Below are 27,509 nucleotides of genomic sequence, written 5' to 3' on the forward strand. Positions count from 1 at the left end.
CCCTGGTGCAAGACCACCCCCCCGGCGCGTGCTAAATAAGTGTGTTTTATAGAATTGTGTTTTCGCTTATGAGTTGTAACGAATGCATTTGTACTGTGGGCTAAGTTTTGAGTTGCAGACCTGTCTCTGTGTGTCTGTGTGTATATGTTTTCAGACTAACTTTTGTTTTGTACTTGATAACATTAATTTAAAAATCCAATTGATGCCTATGATTAATGCGTTTTGTGACTAATTTGAAGCTAATATGGTTCAATATTAACTAAATCGAGTAATTAATAAAATTGATTAATCTTGTTACATAATCGATTTATTAAAATGTTTGGATATACTGTTACTTGATTGTCTTGTTCACAATCATCTTAAAATAACGTTAGAATATGTTTTGTTGGAAAATAAAAAATAATATTTTTTTCACCGATTCAGATTTTGCTACTGATGTATTTATTTTCAAAAGCTTGCCTTGGTTGTGCTGCGCGTTTTGTTTATTTATTTATTTATTTATTTATTTACATTAATATCCCAAAAGCGTGTTTTTTTTAAAACTGAACACTAGGACACTTTCAGCTTGTTCGATGTGGAAATGTAACAGGTTTTAGCCTTTTCGCTAAATCATTTAGTTCCATATCTGTTAGCGATTTGGGGATGCTGTTTTTTTCAGACAAGTTCCAAGCAGTAGATATCATCATATTTAATAAACAATAACATTAATGTTATGGTCAAATATATTTTAAAAAAATCTCGCTATACAGACAGCGCAGACCATCGTAAATCGAGGCTACGTTTATTGTATTTTGCCAGTATTGCATGTACAGTTGTGTAATTTAGCTATAAAATACAGTGAATTTGCAGTACAGCTGCGGCAAAAAAAGTTTTGCATCGCCCTATATAATTAAACAATTTCCTTCATAGTCAAACGAAGTCTGCTGAATAATGTTACGTTAACATACTGTTATCGTACCGCTTTGTAGTTTTCCATATTTCCAAAAACGGTCAAAATCGAAATCCAGCATGAAATACTGTACTACTATGCTGCATTTCTGTATATTTTTCTGATATCGTCCTGTAGTTTCTTTGATTATGTGTTAAATAAAACATCTAAATGATGTTAATCTATTTATTTATTTATTTTAATTGTCTCAATCTAACAAAATGAAAATGTATTGATGGACACTTTTGGCCATAGCTGTACCTGCGGGGCTTCAACTTTCACCGTGTACAGACCGGCTGTTTTGACCGAACATGTTCCACGCATGGGCGCTGGAACTTGGGGTGCTAGGGGTGCATGGCTTGCAGTGCCTACAAAAGGTATCACGAAATGTTCCTGTCAGGACAACTGAGGAAGTGTGCACCTCCGGTCACTTTTTTTTTTTAAAGTAACAAAAACGCTTATTCACTGCCAAACATGAACTACTTTAGATGTGTAATGGCTGCAGTATAGGATACTGACCTTAGGTTTAGGGTTTCGGTGTTGGGAGAGGATTATTCATTGTTTTATTAACAATAATATGATAACCAATAAGACTGCAGTGTCCTGACATGAACATTTGCTGGTACCTTTGTAAGGACAGCGCATGCATTATATACAGGGGTTACAGTTTTATTCAATGGCTATTAGCAACCCCACTATACAAATTCTTTCAGTTCTATTCTCTGTTCGGTCGCACGAAACTATGCCTTTAGGATCACATCTCCCAACAATCACATGACTTTAACACTGACCTATTGCCAGAACTCTTGCTGCGTCCCACCTCCAGATAAACAATTTGTCAGCTTTGACTTGCGCATTTCAGTTTTGATTGACAGTCCACCAATACTTGCTACGGTTTCTTTTTCTAATCGCAGTAGATTAGACGGCACCTCTATTTTTTTTTAAATCTAGTCATTAAAGTGGGCTCAGAAAAATAAAAATAAAAAATTGACACGGTGCTGCAGTTGCACCTTTCCCCCCGCCGGATCTGCACACTTGCCATCTCCAACCTAAAAACTGAACATAAAGGATTGTGGGTACCAGTTTCCATGGAAACCATTGTAAACGAATGCGGGGTAATAGGCACACGACACTTCAGTTCCAAGTAGGCATGCAGAAAACCATGTGAATTTTGACATTAATCACCCTCCATAGTTACATGGTAGGTGCCTATGATTGAGTTTTCTCTAAAGTTCCCCTTACTAGGGTTTCCTTCTTTCGTCACCGACAACTCCGGACTTGTGAAAACTAAATTTCCCATGCTGCATTGTGACAACGCCTCCCCTGCCTCAAGAATGCCAGGCACACCCCCCACCCCCCACATTTGTGAAAATGGCAGTCTCCGGAGAAGCCTCTGGATCGGAGACCGAATCTTCACGGGTCTTTCCAACTCTCCTCCGGTCTCCGAGCATGATTTTCAGCGAGTCTGTGCACCCGGCGGTGTCCGGGATGGTCAGCCAGCTTTTCATGCAGCAGCCGATGGCTCTCAAATTCGATAAGAACATCAAACAGGCCTTTTACAATACAGGGGCTATGATATTCGTAGCGATCTGCTGTGGGGCTGCCGTGTTGGTGTACTTTATTCTGGAGGCGTTTCTCCGGCCGCTGCTGTGGGCTGTCCTGTGTGGCACTTTCCTTCATCCTTTCAAGTACTCCCTCGCCCGAATCGGCCGGAGGTGGCTGTCCAGCCTCCAGGATACTGGCACTCCGATAGTACTGGGGACAGTGTTGCTTCCAGTGTGGTTCGTTAACTACGGCGTGGAAACCCTGGGCGACCTGGTTCTGAAGAGGCTCAAGGCTCTGTTGTTGCTTGTTACTGGGGTGCCTGTGCTTTTTTTTCTTTATTATTTCGGGAGCGTCATCGGAGTGCAGGTGGTAATTCAGCACGCCTGCGGATTTATTTACAGCGCACTGGACTACTTCAATGCAGTTTGGGTGAGTGATTGATTGAACGCCACATCCCCATAGCAATACATACAGGTACTTGCCCCTTTACCTGTCAAACCTCGTTCAGGTACACGGATGAGAATAAGACTCCTATTGAGTAGCAGTTTGATCCAGTGAAGCTCAAGTATTTCTTATTAAATTAATTGTAAATCTGACAGTTTTGGTTTTCACTTGTCATTATTAATGGAATGTATTTTCTGATATAGTAGGCTAATTGTGTTCAGTGTTTTGTCTAGTGCGTTTTTAGAAACACATTAAGACAGTACCACATACCCTTCACTAAAACTATTTTATAGAATGCATCCATTTGTGGTTTCTAAATTAATAGTGTATAAGATGTAATAATTTTTTCTATTCACTGGAAATCTAAAGTAGTTCTTGCCTGTAAGACAGCAGAAAAAGAGCATTTAAACGAAAAAATTACACAACTGGGGTCACGTCCTCATTTTCTTTCATATACCATGATGGGATCAAAGCCTTTTAATTTAAAATGAAACTAATCTTACTTGCATTCAGTTTACTGCATTTAGGTGTTTGTTTTGTTGTAGCAGTCCTGCACCTAGGAATAAGGGAGAATACTTGTAGGACACTTTTTTGGACATGCCCTCAACCTGAAATATGCAAACAGACAAACTGTTTAGCCTTACTTCCACTGCCAGAATGGGGTGTATCATTACCAGTACACATTCCACTGCCAGTAAGAAACCTCCAAAAAGACAAACAAAAATGCCTTTAGTAATGCAATTTGCAGCATTGGGCTTACTATAAGTGCTTCTGGAAAACATTCTTATACAATGGTAGCATACAGTATTTAACTGGTAATAATGCCAGATTTTACTGGTTTCACAGACCCCAATTAGCACTAATCTTTTACCTAATGTAACCTTAGGTAAGCCGGTAATCCACAATTAGAGACTGGGTCTGTTAAACTAGACAATTAGGTGCACCATAAAGAGAAGAAATTACATAGATTATTAATCGCTGGATGAAATAGCCTGTTTTATGAACCTGATCTTGTTTTATATTTACACACAAATAACCATACAGTTTGTGTGAAAACATAATTGTACCTGTAAGTACTGTACACATTCATGGATGGACAATTGAACTTACTGTATCACTTTGTTCTTCACTATATAGAGCAATTTGCCCAAAGATACCCATTAATCACATTTTGATTTATTAAGTTATCCTCAGGATTTGCTGTGCGTATACAGTCATAAATACAACTGAGTTTGCAGGGATGTCTATGCTGTGCAGGATGAATGGTGGAGTCTATGCTGATGCTAAAATAATGTTGTTATTTCTAGTCTGCCTATCTTAATCAATTCAGTCTTGATGGTAGCCCTTGTGATGCTGTGGAGAGACTGGTGCAGACACAAAAATATGTTTGTCTGGGTTCTGGTTTACCCCAGTCTGTAGACTTGTAAGACTGCAGGACCTGCTGGGCTGCATTTGTTTTGTATTTAAAGCACACTGGGCAGTAAATGCATTGCAGTGTTCTCCCCGTATCTGCACACCAATGCTTCATTTGTATGGATAAGTAAAGTCAAAAGTTTTCAACTGCTGCAGGATATTTCAATGCAGAAAAGCAAAGTGTGAAATACTGAGGACACAGTAATATCTTGCACGGATTCCCTACTGTATTTCAATTTTCCAAAGTATTTTTTTAGCAGAAAGTTAGAGCACTGTTCCCATATTAACCAGTTACATTAAACATCCCTCTGTTGCTTTTTAACTTTAACTTTTTGCTTTCAACCCTGCAGACTGGTGTTGGTATACTTAATCCTGTTAAAGGAGCATACTGCGATTTGAAGCCTAGAAAACATCAACCCATCCCAGTCAACATAGCAGACTTGTAAACCATACAGTATATGCTGCTATCAGACAAATACCAAAACATGTGTATTTTATAAAACCTTTTTTCTGATATTTTTTTTGTTCGTGCAAGACTAAACTATTACTGTAATTAGGTATCTTTTGGGGTAGCGTGTTGTATTTCATGCTGTTAGGCTCTTATTCCAAACTTGTTGGTTGGGACAGCATCTGTTCAGAGATCCTCCTAGTTAAAAATAGACATGTCAAAATAGGATAGTCATGAGATCAATTCAGCGTGTGATAGGGTTGTTTTTTAAAGGGGAAACAGATTAATGATTTTAGCTTTAATACAGAGTGGTTCTGGGTTCTCCAATATTGAGTTATTATGATTTTTCTCTATCAGTCTGTGAGCTTGTCTGAAAAATTCTGCTTAGGACTCCTCATTCTATTCAAATCAAGTGACCTAAATGGCCTTTCATCTTAGGTGGCCCCACCTACCCACCCTGTCTGTATATGCACATTAGAGTAGGGTAGACCAACAGAGTTGAAAGGTCAAATTGTCACCTACTGCTAGACAGTAAGAATAATCCAGACAAGCTAAAAGCAAGTTCAAAGAGATTTTAGAGATAAAATATCGGAGCATTAGAACTCTAAATCTTATAGAAGGTGGAAAAGATGAACAAATAAATAAAATTGTCTTAAAACACCAGTTGTTGCAGTTTTTAATAACTTTTTAATATTGCTGCCTCTTCTGTACTACTGTACGTATTATTATTTTATTATCTGGATTAACATGTTCTGGCTCATTAGTCAACAGGGGGGGTCGCTCCTGAAGTAATTCCACTTCCCTACCCCTTCCCTGTCTTCACATAGTGAAATAAGTTTTCAGTTATATTTCTCCTATAGAAATGTTTACACTTTTCCCCTAGGTTTTTACACTAGTTGCTGGTTACTTGTTGGCTGTGTTATTCAAATGGACTCCCAGCACACAGCCCTATCTGAGAGCCATTTCTGTACCTGTGTGGACGGTCCTGCTCTTCTATTTGGGTGAGTAAATATCACCTTGAGGTGTGAAGACTTCATACAGTATTGCCATTCAAGATCTTTATATTCCCCTCAACATCCTGGCCTGACAACACACTTGCCATACAACATTTAATCGCAAGGCTAACACTGTCATTACAATTGCAGGACTGCATTACAATTAAACATCTCAGTAGTAATATTTAAAAAAAATGTAGAGAAATGTCTTCATCCTATAGACCCTCTGCCTTAATATTACATCCCTGTTCAACAAGTGGGATGGTGTTGGAGGGTAGTACTGTATATAGTCTGCAGGACAAGAGGAAACATATTACTAATGTCTCCCACAATAATGCTCTGAAACCAGACACTGTTGTCTTGCCAGTTTACACTGTCTTCCTTCCATGAAGCTTTGTCACCACTCAGTCACTCTGTGAACAAAGCATGAGGGTGTAGATGCTCTGTTTTAGCTCAGGAAAGCAACACATTTTTGGTGTTTTTGCATACCGGTAACATTTTACAAAAAAAGCAAACTTGTTATCAACCTGACAGTTTTATTTATTTGCTACTTGTGGCAATGTTTAGGTGGACGTGATTTATGTTCTATGTGCTTCCTCTAACGTATGAGATGAAAGCAGTGAGGGTGTCCTGGTGGCTGCTGTGTGTGTGTGTGTGTGTGTTCCTAGTGTCTGTCTGTGTTTGCAGCCTCAGTGACTGGCTCGTGGCGGACCCCTGTCTTCTTGATCCTTGTTTCCCTCATGATCGTGGGCACCCTGCACGGAACGCAGAAAGTCAATGGGAAAAGTGAGTGGGTTTCGTTTTTTCTAAGTGAGGCTATGCTAGTAGGACCAAGATATCCTTCAAATTGTAAGGAGTCACTCCATCGATACTTAGATAAAAATTCCTTCAGCCAAGAAAACCTTGACAACTACAGTTAAATGGTCCAAAAGCCAATTTTAAAGTTATTATTTCCTGTCATTCCCCTCCCTCCCTCTAGGTGGCGAGATCTCTAGCAAAGTGCTTTTCATTGCTGCCAGCACCATCTCCATGGCGATCTCCTACAGCGGCCTGGTAGAGTCTCACGAACATCATCCTGTGGCCCCTCCCCCAGGTGACTAGTGCAACTGAAGCTGCAGTGCATATACAGACGTGCTCAAATTTGTTGGTACCCCTCCACAAAAAACGAAGAATGCACAATTTTCTCTGAAATAACTTGAAACTGACAAAAGTAATTGGCATCCACCATTGTTTATTCCATATTTAATAGAAATCAGACTTTGCTTTTGATTTTTTATTTAACATAATATTGTAAATAAGAAAACAAATGAAAATGGCATGGACAAAAATGATGGGACCGCTAACCTAATATTTTGTTGCACACCCTTTAGAGGCAATCACTGCAATCAAACGTTTTCTGTAGCTCTCAGTGAGACTTCTGCACCTGTTAACAGGTAGTTTGGCCCACTCTTCCTGAGCAAACTGCTCCAGCTGTCTCAGATTTGATGGGTGCCTTCTCCAGACTGCAAGTTTCAGCTCTTTCCATAGATGTTTGATAGGTTTCAGATCAGGACTCATAGAAGGCCACTTGAGAATAGTCCAATGTTTTGTTCTTATCCATTCTTGGGTGCTTTTAGCTGTGTGTTTTTGGTCATTATCCTGTTGGAGGACCCATGACCTGCAACTGAGACAGAGCTTTCTGACACTGGGCAGTACGTTTCGCTCCAGAATGCCTTGATAGTCTTGAGATTTCATTGTGCCCTGCACAGATTCAAGGCACCCTGTGCCAGGCGCAGCAAAGCAGCCCCAAAACATAACCGAGCCTCCTCCATGTTTCACTGTAGGTATGGTGTTCTTTTCTTTGAAAGGTCTTGTAGCCTTTACCTTTACCATGCTTGTCTATTATTTTCTTTCTGATCTCCTCAGACAACTCTCTCCTTTGCTTTCTCTGGTCCATGTTCAGTGTGGTGCACACAATGATACCAAACAGCACAGTGACTACTTTTTTCCATTTAAATAGGCTGAATGACTGATTACAAGATTGGAGACATGTGTGATACTAATTAAAGAAACAAATTAGTTTGAAATATCACTATAATCCAATTATTTATTATCTTTTCTAAGGGGTACCAACAAATGTGTCCAGGCCATTTTAGAATATCTTTGTAGAATAAGCAATAATTCATCTCTCTTCACAGCTTCTTTGCTTTATTCTATGACATACCAAAGGCATGCAAGTATACATGATAAAATAGCTTTTAATTTCATCACTTTTCAGGAGGAATGAAGCATTATTTTAATGAGCTGTAAGGGTACCAACAAATTTGAGCACGTCTGTATATGACAGCTTCTACTTTTTTTTTTAAAACCAAGAATAAAAAGTTAAACGTTTATGAAGGGTCCATACATTCTGTGTCATCTGTGTTCACAACAGCCTAGAAAGAGGATGAAGGAGCTGGATAGGTCAGTAGATTGACCAGCATTTTACTTCTTGGAAAAAGCTATTTTTTTTTTTTGCAGGTTGTAGTGACGCTGATACATCTTTTAAAATAGACGGGGAACGGTTCAGTCAGTGTAATTTAGATAAACAGTACATTATGGTACATTGCATGAAATAATATTCACCTATATTTGAAGGGTTAAGCATTTTCATTCCATTGCCAAATGCTTGGATCATGTTGCCTGAAAGCTGTAGGACACCAGCCAGTAGAGATCAATTCAAAGCATGGATCTTTTGAGAGGCTTAAAGAGTAAGATATGACTTTAATGATGTAATCTCTTAATAGTTTAATTTGTAGAGAGGATAGTTTGGTCTCGTAGCTGTGAATAAGTGAGTTTTGAGTTTACGCTGATCAAAGCACTAGATGAACTGAGGCTTTTAAAAAGGTTTAGATTTCACATTTGGGTTGTGTCACGTTATGGATGATGACATTTTAGGTGAATAATTCCATTGCTCCGTGCTGACGATTCCTCTTGTAGAATCCTCCAGGAACGAGCACACCCCCTCCACCAGCTCGTCCCCTCCCTCCGGTTCCAGTGGCCAGATGCGTTCTGACATCCGCTTCTTCCTGCACAAGAAGAAGACCAGCGATATCTACTTTGTTCTACTGGTCTGGGCCATCGTCCTGGTGCAGATCTGGCTCAACCTGTGGATTCTACAGCTGCTCTCTGTGCCTGTAGCTGGTAATTTAGCTGATGGAAGATATAACCACTCTGGAGACAGTAAAGACATTGATAGACTTTTGTTTTCCATACATACATGAAAGTACACAGAGTGCTGTGTTAATTTCACTCATGAGGATGACTGTCCTAATTTAAGGAATAACCACAGTACAGGAATCTACAGTGCCTATAGAAAGTCTACACCCCCTTGAACTTTTTTCACATTTTGTTGTGTCAGTGCCTAAAAGTTTTATGCAGTTAAATTAGGATTTTTTTAAATACAAAACTGATTCATAAAAAACTGAACATAATTCTCCACCTCCTTGAGTAAATACTTGGTGGAAATACCATTGGCAGCAATTACAGCTGTGAGTCTGTTGGGAAAGGTCTCTACCAACTTTGCATACCTAGATTTGGCAATATTTGACCATTCTTCTTTACAAAACAGTTCAAGCTCTGTCAAGTTCCTTGGGGAGCGTTGATGGACAGCAATCTTCAAGTCATGCCACAAATTTTCGATTGGATTTAGGTCGAGGCTCTGACTGGGCCACTCAAGGACATTTACCTTTTTGTTCCTTAGCCACTCCAGTGTAGCTTTGGCTGCGTGCTTTGGGTCGTGGTCATGCTGAAAGGTGAACTTCTGTCCCAGTTTCAGCTTTCTTGCAGAGGGCAGCAGGTTTTCCTCAAGGACTTTTCTGTACTTTGCTCCATTCATTTAACCTTCTATCCTGACAAGTGCCTCAGTCCCTGCCGATGAGAAACATCCCCATAACATGATGCTGCCACCACCATGCTTCACAGTAGGGATGGTGTTCTTTGGGTGATGCGCTGTGTTGGGTTTGCGCCAAACATGAGTTCCATTTTAGTTTCGTCAGACCACAAAACTTTTTGCCACATGGCTACAGAGTCTCCTGAGTGTTTTTTTGCATACTTCAAATGGGATTCAAGGTGGGATTTCTTGAGTAATGGCTTCCTTCTTGCCACCCTACCATACAGGCCAGATTTGTGGAGTGCTTGGGATATTGTTGTCACATGCACACTTTGACCAGTCTTGGCCATAAAAGCCTGTAGCTCTTGCAAAGTTGCCATTGGCCTCTTGGTAGCCTCTCTGATCAGTCTCCTTCTTGCTCGGTCATCCAGTTTGGAGGAACGGCCTGATCTAGGCAAGGTCTTGGTGGTGCCATACACCTTAAACTTCTTAACCCTTTGCAGTCCATTTATTAAGTGCGTGTCAGGCACATCAGGTCCAATTTATTTTCACATGCACAGTTAATTTTAGACACGCTGTTTAAAAGTATTTTTTTCCACAGTCAAACGGGTTTAAAAGACCCTGCATATCAACAAAGCACTCACTAGGCATCTCCAGCCCCGCCCCACCCTTTCGTTTGCTATCACTTTCACATATGCTAAGAAATAAATAATAATAATAATTATAATAATAATAGTCGTACATACCGATCAATCATCTCCTGATCACTCATTTTATCACCAAACTCCTCAATAATGCGACCCAAGTCATTATTTTATTACTATAACATCTCAAAAAAGCTCTGCAAATGTCTGTGATATTCTCTGTGCGCTGATGCAGTATCAGCCAGCTTGTTTCCTTATGACCACCCCTATCTGATGCCAGAGGCAAGTATGATTATTCATGAGATACGCCCCTTTTTTTTTTTTTTTCCAACTTGTCTCGGCTCCTGTCGCTCCCACTCGGCCATTGAATGGTTTTCTCGGCTTTTTCCGGAGAAAAAACGACTAGAAACCCGTTTTTTGGGTCCGACAATGGACCGGATAGGAATAATTGCAATGTCGGACCAGGTCCGACATAGGACCGCAAAGGGTTAATAATCATCTTGACCGTGCTCCAAGGGATATTCTTATACCCAGCAGAGGGAACCTAGAACTGCTGAATTTATCCTGAAATCATATGAATCACTACAATTTAACACAGGTGGAGGCCACTTAACTTGATGTGTGATTTTGAAGGCGATTGGTTACACCTGAGCTAATTTAGTATTGCTATTACAAGGGGGGTGGACTATCCAACCAAGCTATTTCAGATTTGATTTAATTAATTTTTTTACAAATTTCTAGGATATTTTTTTACACTTGGAAGTTGTGGGTTAGGATAAATGAAAAAAATAAATAAATAATGCATTGTAATTCCAGGCTAAGGCAACACAAGGTGAAAATTTTAAAAGGGGGTGTAGACTTTCTGTAGGCACTGTATATGTATATGTATACCTATATCTATTTCAATCACAGACCATCCTATGGTGGTTATATACCAATAGTAAAATAAACTAGTAAAAATGTTTAGACTCTAAGGAATTTGATTCGTGAATGAAATTAAGACAGTACTCTCATGTATGTATGGAAAATAAAGTAATGATATTAACCTGGTATCTTCTATCCAGATCTGTTTCTGCAAAGCAATGTGGTTTAGTTTAGAACTGTGCGAATTGCACAGTAATTCTGTTACTGGATTTCAATTAATGTTCTTCACTCTGAATCATCTTTCAAACTTGTTGTATAAAACTCTTTGCTGTATGTTTGTTCAGCCGGTCTCTGTGCTCTTCTTGCTGTTGACAGTGTGGGTTGTGAAGAAGCTGGTCCAGCACTTCGGACTGATGAACTTTGCCAGGAGGAACCTGGTTTCCTGGTGGGAGGTGGTTCAGAATTCCGTGATGGAGCGGCAGGATGCGCTGGCTCCGGGGCCCATCAGGGGCCTCGGACACTTTCTTGTTAAAGTCGACACAAAGGTAATGTCCCCCTGCCCTGTGTAACACAAGAATGATTTGGGAATCGAGGCAGTGTTCCTTCAAAGAAAACAATTTCAAAAGAACTGTGCTGGGCAAGCTTATTTAAGATTGCACAGATATTTTTTGTCCCCCCACTTGATTTTGTTTGTTCTTAAAGGGGAATAGCAGCTATTTCAGCAGCATAAAGGTCAATTTCACCCATGCTCTGCTTGAATTGAAAAATAAAGATCGAAAAAAAATGGTAAATTCTTTCAAAAATAAACATCGATATTAATTTTAGATTTGGCAAAAAAATAAAAATCGAATAGTAGCAAGCCTAGTTATAACAATCAGACACACTTCACAAGGTAGACATGAGATAACGTGCGTCATTTAAAAGGGATGACATGGAGCAGATGGTTAGTTATGGTAGTTTAAGTAGACCCAGACTCTCTGTATGTACCTGAGAAGTGGTAGTTCAACATGAGTGCTAACCAAGGTCTGTCGACATTGATATTTAGACCATATTTTTAAGCGTTTCCTCTATTTTTTAATTAACTCCTATTTTTTTTAAAGAGGAAAAAAAAGCATGCTAATGTTACAAAATAAAAAATCGCCTAGAGAGTGGTTAAGGGAACTTGAAGTATATAACTAGGTCGTTTGGTTCTAGTTTTGTAAAATTAACAGGTGTTTTATCTCTTTCAAAATATTAGAGTTAATTAAATAAGTATGGCCAATTAATGTGTGCCTTTCATTTACATCCATCATGTTTTTCTTCAATAATACCCCCGATGTCTTCTTGTCTTCTTCCCAAAGCTGTGGCATTGGCTTAACAAGCAGGTAATACCAGGACAGTTGAAGAGTGATAGAGAGTGTGTACTGTATGTATGTATGTGTGAGTGTGCGTGTATCCATTATAAGCCTGCATTGCTGCCTATTCATACACTATTCACCTTTACCATTCCTCATAGTTTGCTGCTAAAAGTCATAGGCTTCAGGTTTTTTTTACTTTGCTGGTATCTGAAATTAGTGTAAGCTACAGAAGGTCTTTTTGGAAAGCTGTTATACGTGACTAAAATTATTTGGAACAGACCCATGTTATTCAATAATTAATTACCACAGTGAAAGTAAAACTTAACACCTACATTGATTTAACTATAGGGCCTACAGTTTCAACTATAGTGCCTACAGTTTCCCCTGTAGGCAAATCACAGGCCCACAATTGGAAAGCCAGATCCTAGATTTCTAAAACAGTATTCCTCATTTACTAACCAATGCATATTAAATAATGTGCTTAATTGATTTAGATGCTGGTTTCTTGGTTCCGTTTTTTTAAACAATGTTAATACTGGCTGTACTGTTCTAGAAAGAACCCACTTGTATTAAAGAAGCAAGAAACTCAAAATCTTGCTATAAACTCCACTCAAACTGTAACCATTACTAACCACTTCAATGTTTTTGTATAATCCTAAATGATTTCTCAGATAATTAATTAATCTTGGTCTGTTGCCGATACAGATTTCAAATTGCTGTCTACTCTGTCCAAGTAGCAGGTGAAAACTAGGAATGCTGATATTATTTATAATATATACGCAGCTCCTTCTTTATGGTGATACAGCAGTTTCTCTCATAAAAAACTAAACCTCAACACTGCAAGTTTTCATGTGTTTAACGCTGCAGTAGTCGGATGTGGGGGATGTTTTTTTCTTAAGAGGAAATCCTTTGCTTGAGGCTACACTTGCCAATAATAAGATCTAGGTAGAAAAAAGGGTGGTAAAATCAATAGATTATACACTGTACTGTACTAATTGAGAGTAGTGCATATTTTAACAGTAAACATATCGGAGCCATAATAATTTAATATCAGAGATATTAGTTTTGCATTTCATTTGCACTTAGGTATACCTACTTTTGTTTCATATTACTGTAACAAACTATCAATTTCCCTTTTCTGTGTAATAAATATCTAGTTAGAAATCTAATTTAGCTAAATAAGACCTTCTGTAATTTATGTCTAACATTTTTAACACTTGAGTGGAAGAGTTGCATGGAAAGCAAGCACACCCTTTTAGACTGTGGTTGGCTGAAATGGTGGTGTCAGTTTAAAAGGTTTAGCTCTCTGTGCCTTTTTGAATACTGATGGTTCGATGCTTTGCTGTCAACAGTTTGGGTTATGTCTTGACAATCAGCTGACAGGAAAATGTAATCTTTGGTGAAGCTTTCTGAAAAAGCTACATCAAGTAGCTGCTACACAGAATAAATCAGTAAACAGAAAGCAATTATAGTCACCCTGACTGGCATGGTCCAGTTGGTCAAATTGTTGCAGCCATCCCCTATTGAAGTCAATCAGTTTTCAGACACTCTTTGGTCTTGCTTGGGTGTCTTCTTCTTTGGTGTGGGAAATGGTCCCACAAGATCAAAATAACAAAGCTTACTGTATGAAACACACAGCTTTTCCTGTCTTCCAGTAGATGTCTATATTGAGTCAGTGGTGGTGTTTTGGGGTGGAGGTATACAAACATGACTGTTAATTTCAGAAGGGATTCAGGAAAACATCAGGTTTGAAAATGGAAAGGATTCTTAACTAATATGGGAGGCTTTGTTTTTAAAAAAAAAAAAAAAAAAAAAAAAAATCACACACAGTCCAAAATGGTATTTTAGCCTAACGTTTTACTACGTGCAACTATGATTATATTCTTTTGGGTAACATGGAGAAACCTGCGTTGCAAGGTTGTTCGGAGGATTTTCGTTCAAATGATATGGCTTGGGATGGATCGAAACAAAAGACTCAAGGATCGTGGTCTGCAGTTTACTATTAAAGGAGTGTTAACCAAGGTTTTAAAAATTCTATTGTTATACTTTGTCATCATATGCAGGTATTGTAGTATGATGCTCTTATAAAATAAAGTATGGTAGGTCACATGGTCTGAATGTAGCTAGACTCTCTGTAAGTCGCCTTGGATAAAGGCGTCTGCTAAATAAACAAATAATAATAATAATAATAGACCATTGGAGTGAAACTGAGCTACAGCACAGGAAGTGATCCTTTACCAGGAAGCAGCAGCCATTCTCCTTCTATGGGATTGTCTTTGAAATAGGTGCATATTCCAGACTGAGGTGTAAAATATAAGCAAAGAACCAAAAGATCTTAAACAAAAGTGATGATGCTTGTGCTTTTGATTTTGAGGCCTTGGACCGCATTTTGAAGTGACGACTGCATTTTGAAGTGGCAACTCTGCTAAATTCCATAACTCTCTGACTAATCACTTTTCCACCCTTGATTTTAAGTAGAGATGCAATCCACACCCAATTTCCCAATCGAATATTGGACAGGTAAAATTATTCAAAACCAAGAAGCGACTCTTCGGGAAAGCCTTCAAATGCAAATGAAATATGCATGTGCTTGTAATATTATATATACTTGAGGCTCTGAATAGGGCACCAGGACAATTAATCAGTCAGTGATCAATGCAAAATAAATGCCAAGGCTTGCGATAATCTGTTAATTGTTAAGGAGTTCCATCTCTTGTTTAGTGACTGTATAACCTCTCAGTATTAATCACATACTAACTGACTTGATGAAATTGTACATGGAATATATTAACATACAATATAGTGAACCACCTTGCTGTGCTTTTACTGCTTAATCACCATGTACTAATACAGACATCACTAATGGAAAGTGGAGCCACGGTACCTTTTATAATGATTAATTCCAGGTTTTACTAGTAGCTTAATTATATCAAACAATAGGATTTTCGAGTGTGTCTCATAAGATCATTGGAAATCCTGAAATGGCTTGGATTAGATCCACATACGTGCAACTAAAACAAATCCTTGCTATAGAAGAGAGGTTTCATGTATACCCAACGCTATTCAGCTTTAGCAAACAAGCTTTGTTATCTACAGTTCCTTTTATGGGGCTCCATCTCTCAATGTGACCACAGAAATATCTAACTTATTTTTAACTGAAGCTGTGGTGAAGCAGTGTGAATACACATATGACACTTCTCATTGAAAAAAAAAACGTTTGCCTAACACTTTTTTTTTTAGTACAACTATATGTCTTATAGTTTAGTTAGATGTTACTATAACAGCATATTCTTGAGCATATGGGCATCTTGAATGCTGTTCATGGGCATAGTCCTTTTAACCAAGGCCACACAGGGCAGAAATCCAGTCAAAGTTTACTGTCTGTGGCTGTCTGTCTTTGTAATTGCTGTCTGCAGTTTTGGTTGAGAGTGTTGTTTCAAAGGGCTTCTGCCACACACTGTAACTTCCATAAGGTTCAAAGCTTTACTTTTAATTTGCCTCTGGAGGGTTTTTGGTTTGTTATTATTATTCCATATTCCTTTGATACTGTTCTGTAGCTATTTCCTTTGCTACAAGTGCTTTTGTTGAACGTGAATCCAACTCCTTTGTCTTGACCATCATCTGCTGTTTGCCAAAATGTTCTTTTTCAACAGATGTTGAAAATAATTACCACTTTTCTGGCTATTGACTTTATAATGGAGCTTAATTACTGTGTAATGGTTTTCAGACAATGAATATATATATTTAATTAGTATGTGTGAATGTAAGGGTGCCAATACTTTTTTTTTCCCTCAAAGATTGTTAAACTACTAGAAATTGTGTATTTTTGGTTTTTGTTATGTTAATTCGTGGCTAATGCTCACTAACAGCTTATATTTAATGTGACAAAACCATACCATTAAGATGGTACATTTGTTACAATGATAAGTTACACTATTGCAAGGCTCAAGAGTGTTATGGTGAGGGTTTTGTCCAAAACTAATGGATCTGTCTAAAACGTTGTTGTTCAGTGTCTCGGTGGATCAGAAGTGGTGCAGGTGTGACACAGGTTTCTCCATGTGTTGAGCAGCTCCTGTGTGTACGAGACCCCCCAAGCCACTCCCTGACAGTTACATGCTGTCTTTTTCTCTTTGCAGATGATCATCTGGCTGGAGAGATCACTGGATAAGATCATCAGCATTTTCATCATCCTCCTGCTGGTCATGGGGACCTTACTGCTAGCCCTGCTGCTCACTGCAAAGGTAGAGTGTGGAAAGAGGGGCCTTCTGATCTAAGAATGTACACACACTCGCTCAGAGACAGTCAGTCAGTCAGTCAGTCAGTCAGTCAGTCACTCATTCAGAGACGGACAGACACACACAAACATGTAGACATGTACACATGCAGACACACACACACACACACACACAGATGGATACACACAGAGGCGTGTGTAATAAACTGACAAGTATATTTGACCTTTTGGACAAACCTGAGCAAGGTGGAATTTTTGTGGCGTGAGCAGCATAAAAATGACACTTGGGGTGTGGGGAGTCTAAAAGGAATTTCAGCGAACGGCCAGATGCAAAGGATCAGCAAAAAATATTTGTTTCCCTACACTGACTAACTTTATTCGCTATGAAGAAACTACAGTGCTACCCCTTTATAACGTGACCTGTTATAGTGCGGAATTGGTTATAACACGGTAAGGCTGTGGCTCCCATTTCCCCCATAATGCATTTTGACTTGCAAACGTTGTGTGAACGTTCCAGATCCTTTAAGTTTGGTGTGGCCCAGGCTAACAGGCTGGGAATAATCGTTCCAATAAACCGTGGATTTGAGTACCTGCAAATTGTGTGTTTCCTTCCTTCATTTTCCACCATACGTTACAATATTAATTTGGCTTGAGGGCACTGTAAATCATTTCAGGAACAAAAATGCCAATATTCGTTATAGTGAAACACAAATAACGTGCTCCTAATTATGGACCCTGAACCGCATTATAACGGGGTAGCACTGTACTGGTGGTCCCCTCACCACTTTGCTTTGTGTTTATAAGTTTGGAAAACTATTAGAAATTACTGTATCTCGGCTTCACCTTTTCAGGTACACCAGGAGAGCGTGCATATAATTGAAGTGACCAGCAGCCTGATCAACGAGACAGTCGCAAACCACCCAGAATGGGCCAAGTAAGCAAAGTGACTTTTTTTTCAGTTGTATGATGATCCTATATGCATCCTATATGATCCAGATCTGCCGAGCACTCTAGTAGTATAAGAAAGACAATTCCACTCAAAGCAGCAGACCGCTGTGGTAGTATAGGATCTCCACTCAGAACTGCAGACTACTGTAGTAGTGCAGACTAATAATGCATATCTATGCCCATTTTCATGTATGTTTTAATAGAAGACATTTTATTACAGTTCTCGCCCTGTTCAGTGAAGCCTCATTCAGCAGGGAATTGCTGGTTGGCTGCAGGTTTATCCCCCAGATCACTACTTACTCTAAGTTGTGTAGAGCATAATTTTGAAGATATAATATTTAACATTAATACCTCAATATCCTAGACCCACCCCTCTATGTTGGTAATATACAAACATATTACTTAATATACATTTTTAATTCCATTATGTGATTTACTATTTAAATATAAAACTAGGGTTTTAGTCCTTCACAAATTTCATATTTCTTATAAAATTATTTTTACGGGGGCTTTCGAGTGGCGCATCCAGTGAAGGTGCTCCGCGTGGAGTGCAGAATGTGTGCGCCCTGTAGCCTGGAGATCGCAGGTTCGAATCCAGTCTATGTTATTGCTGACCGTGACTAGGGCTTCCTAGGGGGTGGCGCACAATTGGCTGAGCGCCGCCCGGGTAGGGAGGGCTTAGGTCGATAGGGCAAGCCACGGTTCACCGCGCACCAGCGACCCCTGTGGCTGATAGGGCGCCTGAGGCTCTGTAGTGGAGCCATTCAAATCTGTGTTGTCCCCCGTCACTATGAGTTTGGTGGCTTCGCTGTGGATTCGCAGTGTGAAAAATGACGGCTTGGCAGGAACACGTTTCGGAGGACGCGTGTTTCAGCCTTCGTTCCACAAGTGGCCAGGGGGCTGGAGCGGTGAACTAGGATAAAAATAATAATTGGGCATTCCAAATTGGGGAGAAAACCAGGTTAAAAACCCTTGGTGATGACTAAACTATATTTAAAAAAAAAAAAAAATGTTTACAATTCTATTATTCCATTTTTCAAATATATCAAAAGAACTATAAACAAAATAGAAAAGAAATGAGGTGAAGTTATCAAAATATGCTTTCCAGTTTCACGATCGAGATGTCAACCAGTCAAATAACGAAGTCAATAAACTGACATTAAAAGTTCAAATATATAGGTTTGCTTACTTTTGTACTCATAACAGGCAAAAGTAACTCCACATATAAAAAGGATTAAGTTTGTTAAGGCTCACAAAAGTAAGAAGAATATAGAAGTTAGAAGTGATGGTACCAAAATTATAAGTATAGACACGAGCAGGAATAAAACATTTAAACCAACATTTTCATGAGCACGCAGGCTTCAGTATGGTTACGTACATGAGCACGCAGGATTTGTGCACATTAGGTACAGTAAGTGTTAAGCAGCGTCTGTTGTTTTGGTTGTAATGAAGACTGTGTTATGTTTCACAGTGCGAAAAATGACGGCTTGGCAGGAACACGTTTCGGAGGACGCTTGTTTCAGCCTTTGTTCCACGAGTGGCCGGGGGGTTGCAGCGGTGAACTGGGATAAAACTAATAATTGGGCATTCCAAATTGGGGAGAAAACTAGGGTAAAAACCATTGGCGATGACTAAACTGCGCGGAAATCATGAAATTAGCCTAGTACCGCTATTTTTACAATATTCTTAAGAAATAAAAATAATTTCATAATTATCACATTAACGAAACTGTACAGCTCTGCTATGTACCTGCGTGTAATATTCGCCATGCACACAGTGCTGTGCAATGATTATGTCATGTCACTATGCAATCTAAGCAGGAAATTAAAATACTACACACTGTAAACAAGAAAATGGATGTCTCTAAAAAGGCAAAAAATGTGTCTGCTGCAGATCACGTACAGCAGTATCGAGCAGAAGTTTTACACAGCGATGGATGTCCTGCAATGTTACTGTAGATCACTACCTAGAACTCTTAAACTTGCATCCGCAAGATTAGTAATTAAAATGATTCTAAAGCCAATGGAATCAGTTAAATTGTTACTCATTCGTCAAACTGCGTTTGAACATAGTGTTAGTCATTTCATGGGAGAGAGTCATGGCACCTCATATCTACCAGGTGTTGCACTTCTTAACCCTTTATAGGAAGAAAACGGTATATTGTCTTCCAGACAGGTGTTCTTAATTTAAAAGATAAGAATCAGCTTTCTTTATTTTGACAAGACTGGCAGGTCAGCACAGCAGGTAATCCAAACCAGTCCCCAATTTACGGCCCTGTTACTCATAGCTAGTCGATAAATTAAGAATGTTTTGGGGGAAGACAAACTTAATTAACATCACAGCATCTCAAGTCTCATAGTTTAAGAATTGAAATAAATGATAAAAGCTATGTGCTGTACCAAAACTTCATGTCTCTTTCTTTTTTCCCCACAAAAGTATGCTTCCAGAAACTCAGGTAGTACAGAAGGCACTGAATTCTGCTGCCAATAATGTCTATCAATATGGAAGAGAGTGGATAACGAACAAGGTACAAAGGGTTTTCATTGTAACTTGCCAAACTACAAAATAACCCAAAATAACATCACCCCTTTCCCATCATAGTAGCTACTGTAACAGAATGGTTCCACTAAGTTCATCTAAATGATGCTGTTTCATGCTTGGTCAGAAGAAAGTCTTTGGTTTGACCTGTGGTACTACAAGTTCCTTTTGAAGTTCACTTCCATAGCGCCTTGAAACCAGCCTTACTTATATACTGCCTGGCCACTTCATTAGAACCTGTACTTATTATCGGGTTAGGACACCAATTACTCTGACAATACCCTTTACATGATGTGACATTAGACTTCAGACTAGAGGGATGTTAATCATTTAATTAAGTAATCAATTAATATTTCACACAACTGGTGCCTAGAGCTCTGCATTTTTAGACAGATCAGGTCAAGAGGTCAAAAGTTATCGAGAGGTCAAAATGTTAAAGGTGTCATTTTATTGGAAATTGCATGGCAAATTCAAAAAGATGCTGACTTTTTCTTTTCCCCCACTGATGTGTTATTCATTTACTTATGTCATTTGATTTTTGAGTAAAATGTTGGTTGGTTGGGGGCGTACAGGTACCCATCAACCACATGTTGACCTCTGTATAACTTTTGACCCCTTTACCTGATCAGTCTAAAAGCTTGATTGCCTGAAACAACCCCAAGAACCAGGTTTGGTGTAAATCGCCGATGATAGGGTGTAACCTGTTGGGTGATTTGTCAGGGAATGACCCAGCACAGCTTTTTGAGAAGCTCTATGTATCTCTGTTTGTCGATGTGCTAAAGTCTTAGTTTTGTCCCTTAGTTTTGAAATGTGGGCATGGCAGAGGCAGAAGCAAGAGCTTAGCAATAGTTAATATACATTATTTTGTTTCTTTTTCTTTCCTTTTTTTTGTAGCTACACAAGATTTTAGGGGAGAAGGTTAATAATACAGCTGTGATTGAGAAACAAGTCCTGGAGCTGTGGGACCGGCTCTATCAGTCCTGGTTTGTGAAGGTAGGAGATTCACATTTTCCTCAATATTGTATTGTGTTTGCAATCATTCACAGTGGCCATGGGTTATGTTGCTCCTCCCATTTTGTATGATCATTTTGATCTAAATCAACCTTTACATGGCTTTAAGCTTGTCTGAAGAAAAGTGCCAGACAGAAAAGCCTTGCTTATTCCGTTCAATTCGTGTGACCTTTCAACCATAGAGTAGGTGTGGCTGGTAGAGTTGAAGGTCATGATTTGAATGGAAAGAAGGCGGCTGTCCAGTCACAGCTTTCAGAATTATCCAGACAAGCTCAAAGCCAGGTAAAGACAGATACAGAAAGAATGATATTAACTCAGTATAGGAGCAAACGGAACCACAACAACTCCGAATGATTACAAACACCATAAAAACAAAACAAAAACCGTCTTTCTTTTGATAAAAAAAGAAAAACAAAGCTCAGAAGGATATGAATCGCCAGAGTCCACAACAAGAAAATAGTGGTACAGCAATTGCTATTACTACTACATTTTACATTTTTCTGTAACTTTCCAAAAAGAGAGAACCTTGGCATGGGTAAGCACAAGAGCTGGATGCTGAAAATGATATATATTTTTTTATGCAGAACATCACCCACTCAGGGCGACACCGCGGTCACAAGACACAAATTAACCGTCAGAACAGCTGGCTGGGAGACATACTGGATTGGCAGGACATTGCTTCCTTTGTGCACGAGAACATTGAAACCTTCTTATCCGTAAGTGTGTTAAACAGCACCAACCTCAGAGAGGTTGGGTATAAATATACATAAACATTGGTTGCTGCATATATAATTGTGATTTTTCCATATGGGTTGTGACTAATGCTTATAACACTAATGTCACAACAGATTTAATAAATATGTCTGTCTGTCTGTATGTGATCGCTATGTTTGCAAGGATTATTGAAAATGTGTTGCATTCGGAGACTGTACCTTCCAATTATGGTACTACCACTGATTGACTGATCTAATGAAGGTGAATGTGATGAAAATTTGCATGAACATCATTATTTAAAATAATAATTACAAATTACACATACACCTGAATTACCTTGGGAAACACTTTTTGGGTTTTGATTACACTAAACATAGACATGTATTGTTATTAGGGCCCTGCGTTTTTCACTACTTGTCTTCTTAACCTGCAGTTCAGTCCTAATCCTCCAGATGTCAGTGTAGCCACTCCAGGTAAACTGTTCAAAAGAATAATTAAGTAATCAACCCATAAAATTCTGGCTAATTAGAAAACCCCCCCTAATTACGAGGGGCTATTATTGCCAATCTAGAAATTAATGCGTTTAAAGAAAAAGCTTACCTCGAGACTTGCAGTTTTAGAACAAATAGATGCACCAACAAACTCAAAGCATTTCTTTGACAGATCACACGCAGCAATATCCACCTGGTGTGCTGTACACTGATGGATGTAACTTATTTTGAAAGCCGTAACATTAGAATTCATCAAATGTATAATAAGTTGCAGAATTAATAAATGCGAGAGTTGCACAGCACAGATAGCAGAATAAACCGTGTGTTTTTTCCACAAAGTTTTTGAAAAATTGACGAGTTGCTACATCCCTGATCAATGCAGAATAAAACCATGTTTTATTTAACCAGCTCACATGTTTCTGAAGGAAGTAAGGATTTTAGACCCACAACATGTTTGCAGTTTGGATAAAGAACCCCTCCCGTTAAATTGTATTCCTCGGTTTAGCAAGAAAGACTAAAATATATTTGTCAGTTGTTACCAGTTCTGTGGATGCTGAAAGAAGTGTTTCTTCATATGGACACATTTTCACAGAGCAACGTCAGTCCAGGAAAGAAGACCGGGTTAACCAACGATGCTTAAGTTAATAGCAAAATATATAATGCACAAGAACTGAGAATGGATTTGTTTTTGTCTTTCATGCAAACAAACAAAAGTAACACTTATGGCTTCTTATGAAAAACCTTTTTTTTTGTACATTATATTCAAAGAATAAAACAAAAACACACACACACACACAAAAAAAATAATAATAACATTACAGTTACAGAATCTATCAAATGCCCAGATTCCAATAAATGGATATGATATCTACACTGTTCAGGGATTGGTGCCAAAAATGGGAAATCTATTAAAAAAATATATATATATATGTGAGATCCAGATATCAAGAAAATGTGTTTTTTTTTTACGAAAAGATTTTGTGTAGAAGTGTACTGGTAAATTTTAAACCTATAAATAATGTATTACACTAATGATTTCTCAGAAATAATATTGAAAAACTTCCTTTTAAAATCCTGTTATACATATTCCTAAGGATGTAAGGGTTAAATAAATGTCAGTAGCCATCTACAGCTTTCTGTTTATTAATCTTCTAATACGTACTTTGAAGTAATGGGATGAGCAATTCAAGTGGTTAAAGTAACGTAATGAGATGATTGTTTATTGATTGCTCATTATGTGATATACTGTGGAGTCTATATCGACATCTTGAGGCTGTAGGACTAAATTACAGGTTAAAAAAATAGTAATGAAAAATGCAGGGCCCTAATTATTATCTACAATAGCCAATATCTGTTATTTAAATAATTTCTCTGGAGAGACACATACCTTGTTTTCAACTTTGTGTCCTCTTGTACATACCAGTTGGGATCAGTAATAACAGGCTGTGTTTATTGCCTGCACCCTTTGGCAGCTAGAAGGTGTGCTACAATAAGGGAATCCTTACGGAACATATTGACAACCTGTGGTTTCAGAGGCTAAATCAATTAGCCTTCTGAATGTACTGTTACTAGTTAAACTGGTAATGCTCTGTAAACTAAGTATGTAATTAGCTTTCACTGACAATGCACAATTTCCATGTTAAAACATTTAATGAAAGGTAGTGCATGCCACTCAGGGGAATATCATTAAATCTGACGAGATTAATGGAGTGTGTCAATATGTCTGGGCGCCACTGTCTGCGTGTGTATGTTTAAATATCCAAACTCCTTGATAACTTACTGTACACTTCCGCAGTCTTGCCTGTGTGATTGCTGCAGAGCCAGAAGACCCAGCAAATGCAGTTTTAGATCAACAGGAAGCTGCAGTTCAGCCTTTGCTTTACAGCCCCTTGTCACCATACGCTGTTCTCTCTGTAGATCCTGGAGTCCTTGTGGGTTGTGATGAGCCGCAATGTCAGCCTGCTCTTCACCACCACCACCACACTGCTGACTGTGCTCTTCCACAGTGGAACAGCGCTGCTAAACTTTGCACTGTCTGTGGTAAGGAGGTTTATTTATTGGACTTACTAAATAGTATTAACACACACACACACACACACACCCCTCATGGTCTAGTGGGATGGGTTGGTAAACTTAACTTGTCCATCACCTCTGGAGGCTGTGTTCAAATCCGGGAAAATTACAAAAAGACCCTGTTGTTAATATTCATCATTATATGTTTATTTCACTGTATTTGTGGATTTAGTTTTCTGTAAGATGTTGTGAACTTTTACTGCATTGTTTTCTGTCTATATGTTCTATTTACACATGTACAGTGCCCTCATAAACCCTTCAAACAATCAGGATCCAGAAAAGCAGTGACAATTTCAAGTTACCCACTTCCTCGCTGATGCTGTATGACATAGAAAAAAAAAAAACTATTGCTGAGGCAAAAATGGGTTTCACATATTTGAAGATTCTCTCTTTGTCTCCCTCTCTGTCTTTGTTTCTCTGCCTCTCTCACTCTCCATTCTCTTCTCTTTCCTGTAGTCTATTAAAAACTCAATCATATGATTCAACTTTTATTTCAAGTAGACACACTTTTTACTAAAGCTTCATCAGTGGGACTACAAACCTAAAAAGTATTTGTATGCAATGAGCTGGTAGATCTTCACTCCCAAACAACCAAAACAATGCAAGATTGCATCGGAAATTACAAATACCTAAACCTTCAGATGTCTGTTGCCTACTTGCTGCCCCCAAGTGGTAGTGAACAGCATAGCAGCTTTTAAATGTTCTTACATAAAACCCAGGTGCAGGAGTAGAAGGATCATAGAAACACAACGATGTGTCTGTGGTTATTAATAACCAACGTGCGGTTTAATAATCATGCAAGCTGAGTTACTGTCTTGTACTGTATGTTAATGTGATTTGAGTACTGTATGTGTGTGTTTCTTTTCCTGGTAGGTGATTTTCTTGACCACGCTGTTTTACCTGCTGAGCTCCAGTGGTGAATACTATAAGCCTGTGAAATGGGTTATCAACCTGACGCCACTGTCCCAGCCAGGACCCTCCTCCAATATAGTAGGTCAGTCTGTGGAGGAAGCCATACGGTGAGTGCAGTGCAGAAGCCTCTCTTCCTCTTGTTAGTTTAGTGTTGAATCCACTCAATGCAAAGACTGATGAAAAATGAGAGATCAAATTACTGTTAAGGCCTTGTCAAAATTCCAGAGCATCTTATCTTGTGTACAGATGTCATCCTGTACATAGAACATACAACATGCTTCTTTTTATGTTTTATAGTAGTTCTTGAGTGTGCAGGGTGTCTTTTTAACACAATACCAATTATTGTAAACAAAAAATTGATGGGCAGTAAAAAACATGAAGCTACTTACTCTTTAAATATTATTTAAACAAATTAAAACCAATCCTCCCTTGTAACCTGTTCTGTAAAACTATTTTTAAAAACCTATGATACACTGTACATTTTAGAAGACTCTCTCTTAGCACTTATTTCATGTTACTTTTTTCTTTTCTGAACTCCAATGTGATAACCTTTCCTGATCTTTATTAAAATCAAGTTCATGAACTTGCTGATCATTAGCCTGACATTCACTTTTAATAAAAGGGAATTAATTAAAGTTGGAGCAACCAAGTTTAATTAAACTGCTCTCCGCATGATCAGTTTGTGACAGCTGTACACTGGAATAGAACTCTGCTAGAAAAGAAACTCCTTTTAAAAAATAGTAATAATTGTGTACCGTTAAAGGTGTAGTCCCTGTGCTTTTATCCATACCTAGTAAAAATGTAGTGCTACATTTAGAAATACTAAAAAAACATAAGAAATGCAATGAAAACGTTTCAACTAGAAGTCTTTCAGTGTTGATAGAAACGTTTGTTATTGTTGCTAAGTCTGTGTTTTGAAAATTTATTTTTTTTAGCTTCACTGCTGTCATCATCACTGTTGCGTTAAATATTAATTTATTTTCTTAATATCTATGAAGGATAACATCTCTGAATATACCATGCGTGAGGGTGTGCCAAAGTATAATCCATGCTTCAGTGGCCAGCTTGTTGTGTGACATCACAGTAACATATTTGCCAAGCTTTTAATCTGTAAAACAAAAATAAATCTATAATCCGTAAATGGCTAACTACGTGTGGTATAAGCAAAAAAACACAACGGTTCTTTTGGGGTAAATTAAAAAAGCAGTTTTAAAATATAGTGTACAAACAGCAAGTTTACAAAACAGTAAGTTTACAAATAAAGCACCAGACATTATCAAATAAAAGATTTATTAACATTGTTTTTAAAGTGGCGATTGTAACTATTGACTATTTTGTAACTATTCGACGCTCACATTAGATGTTCTACCCCTAGTGTGTAGTTTTGTCCAACTTTGGATGCCTAAAATAATGAATTAATTGCTTTGACATTGCCTGAACCATTTCTGTTCATATCCATTATATCAGCATTTCTCCATTTAATGATTCTCAAAGCTCTTTACTCCAAATCGTTGTTTTAGAAAGGAAAAACGCACCCAATAAAGTCCCCAGAAATAAATTTAGGGGCTTGCAAGCTGTTTCTTATTTGCTTTAAGATTGTAATTGGTGTTTTCAGTTTCAAATGATTTGGAGTTAAAAGTTTAGATAATCCAGCTCTCAGAATTTTTCATGTCTATTAACTTAACATATTAGTAAGATGAAGTACTGATCACATTCATCTGACTAGCTTTTTTTTCCCAGAGTTGATGATCTAGACCAGAGGCTTGTCTAGAAAAGGTTTATTTCAATGCACAGACAGATCAGCATGAGAAATGACAGATTCAAGAGGGCTGTGCTCTGTGGTAATCTGAGTGCATTATTCCTTTCATGCTGAAGCAATAACTTTTTGTTATTGAGAGGGAGAGTGTATATTTCAAACTGACTGCTCTCAATGCAATTTCCATTTACTGTCGTTCATCTTTTGTATAATTGGTGTTCAAAGAAAATCATTTAATATTTATAACGTTTTCTGTTGGGCTCAAGATCTCAGTCTTAAAATGACTTGCCACAGAGCAACTGTGCGGGGGAGGTAATGTCTAAGCAAATCAGGGAGAGCTGTTAACAGACGGACAGTTTGAAGG

At 38.3% G+C, this 27,509-nt stretch overlaps 1 protein-coding gene across 7 annotated transcripts in view; it reads left to right on the top strand.

Annotated features, from left to right (window-relative positions):
• Window positions 1–1,989: 1,989 nt before the first annotated feature.
• tmem245 (transmembrane protein 245) overlaps window positions 1,990–27,509 on the top strand; it is a 44,542-nt gene continuing 19,022 nt past the window's right edge. For 3 of the 7 annotated variants that reach the window (XR_004543416.3, XR_004543415.3, XM_059012944.1), the window contains exons 1-14: window positions 1,990–2,902; window positions 5,662–5,779; window positions 6,461–6,559; window positions 6,753–6,866; window positions 8,732–8,935; window positions 11,507–11,676; window positions 12,472–12,495; window positions 16,605–16,709; window positions 17,554–17,636; window positions 20,087–20,177; window positions 21,083–21,181; window positions 21,784–21,915; window positions 24,322–24,444; window positions 25,351–25,496. Coding sequence is in view for 4 of the 7 variants with exons in the window: in XM_059012944.1 (XP_058868927.1) it covers window positions 2,300–2,902; window positions 5,662–5,779; window positions 6,461–6,559; window positions 6,753–6,866; window positions 8,732–8,935; window positions 11,507–11,676; window positions 12,472–12,495; window positions 16,605–16,709; window positions 17,554–17,636; window positions 20,087–20,177; window positions 21,083–21,181; window positions 21,784–21,915; window positions 24,322–24,444; window positions 25,351–25,496 (2,111 nt within the window). In the remaining 3 variants the exon portion in view is untranslated. The remainder of the gene's footprint in view (window positions 2,903–5,661; window positions 5,780–6,460; window positions 6,560–6,752; window positions 6,867–8,731; window positions 8,936–11,506; window positions 11,677–12,471; window positions 12,496–16,604; window positions 16,710–17,553; window positions 17,637–20,086; window positions 20,178–21,082; window positions 21,182–21,783; window positions 21,916–24,321; window positions 24,445–25,350; window positions 25,497–27,509) is intronic. The other 4 variants (XR_009318279.1, XM_059012945.1, XM_033993114.3 and 1 more) reach the window with 3 other exon arrangements.

This window comes from Acipenser ruthenus, chromosome 3 (genome assembly GCF_902713425.1).
Source record: "Acipenser ruthenus chromosome 3, fAciRut3.2 maternal haplotype, whole genome shotgun sequence".
Taxonomy (NCBI): Eukaryota; Metazoa; Chordata; class Actinopteri; order Acipenseriformes; family Acipenseridae; genus Acipenser; species Acipenser ruthenus.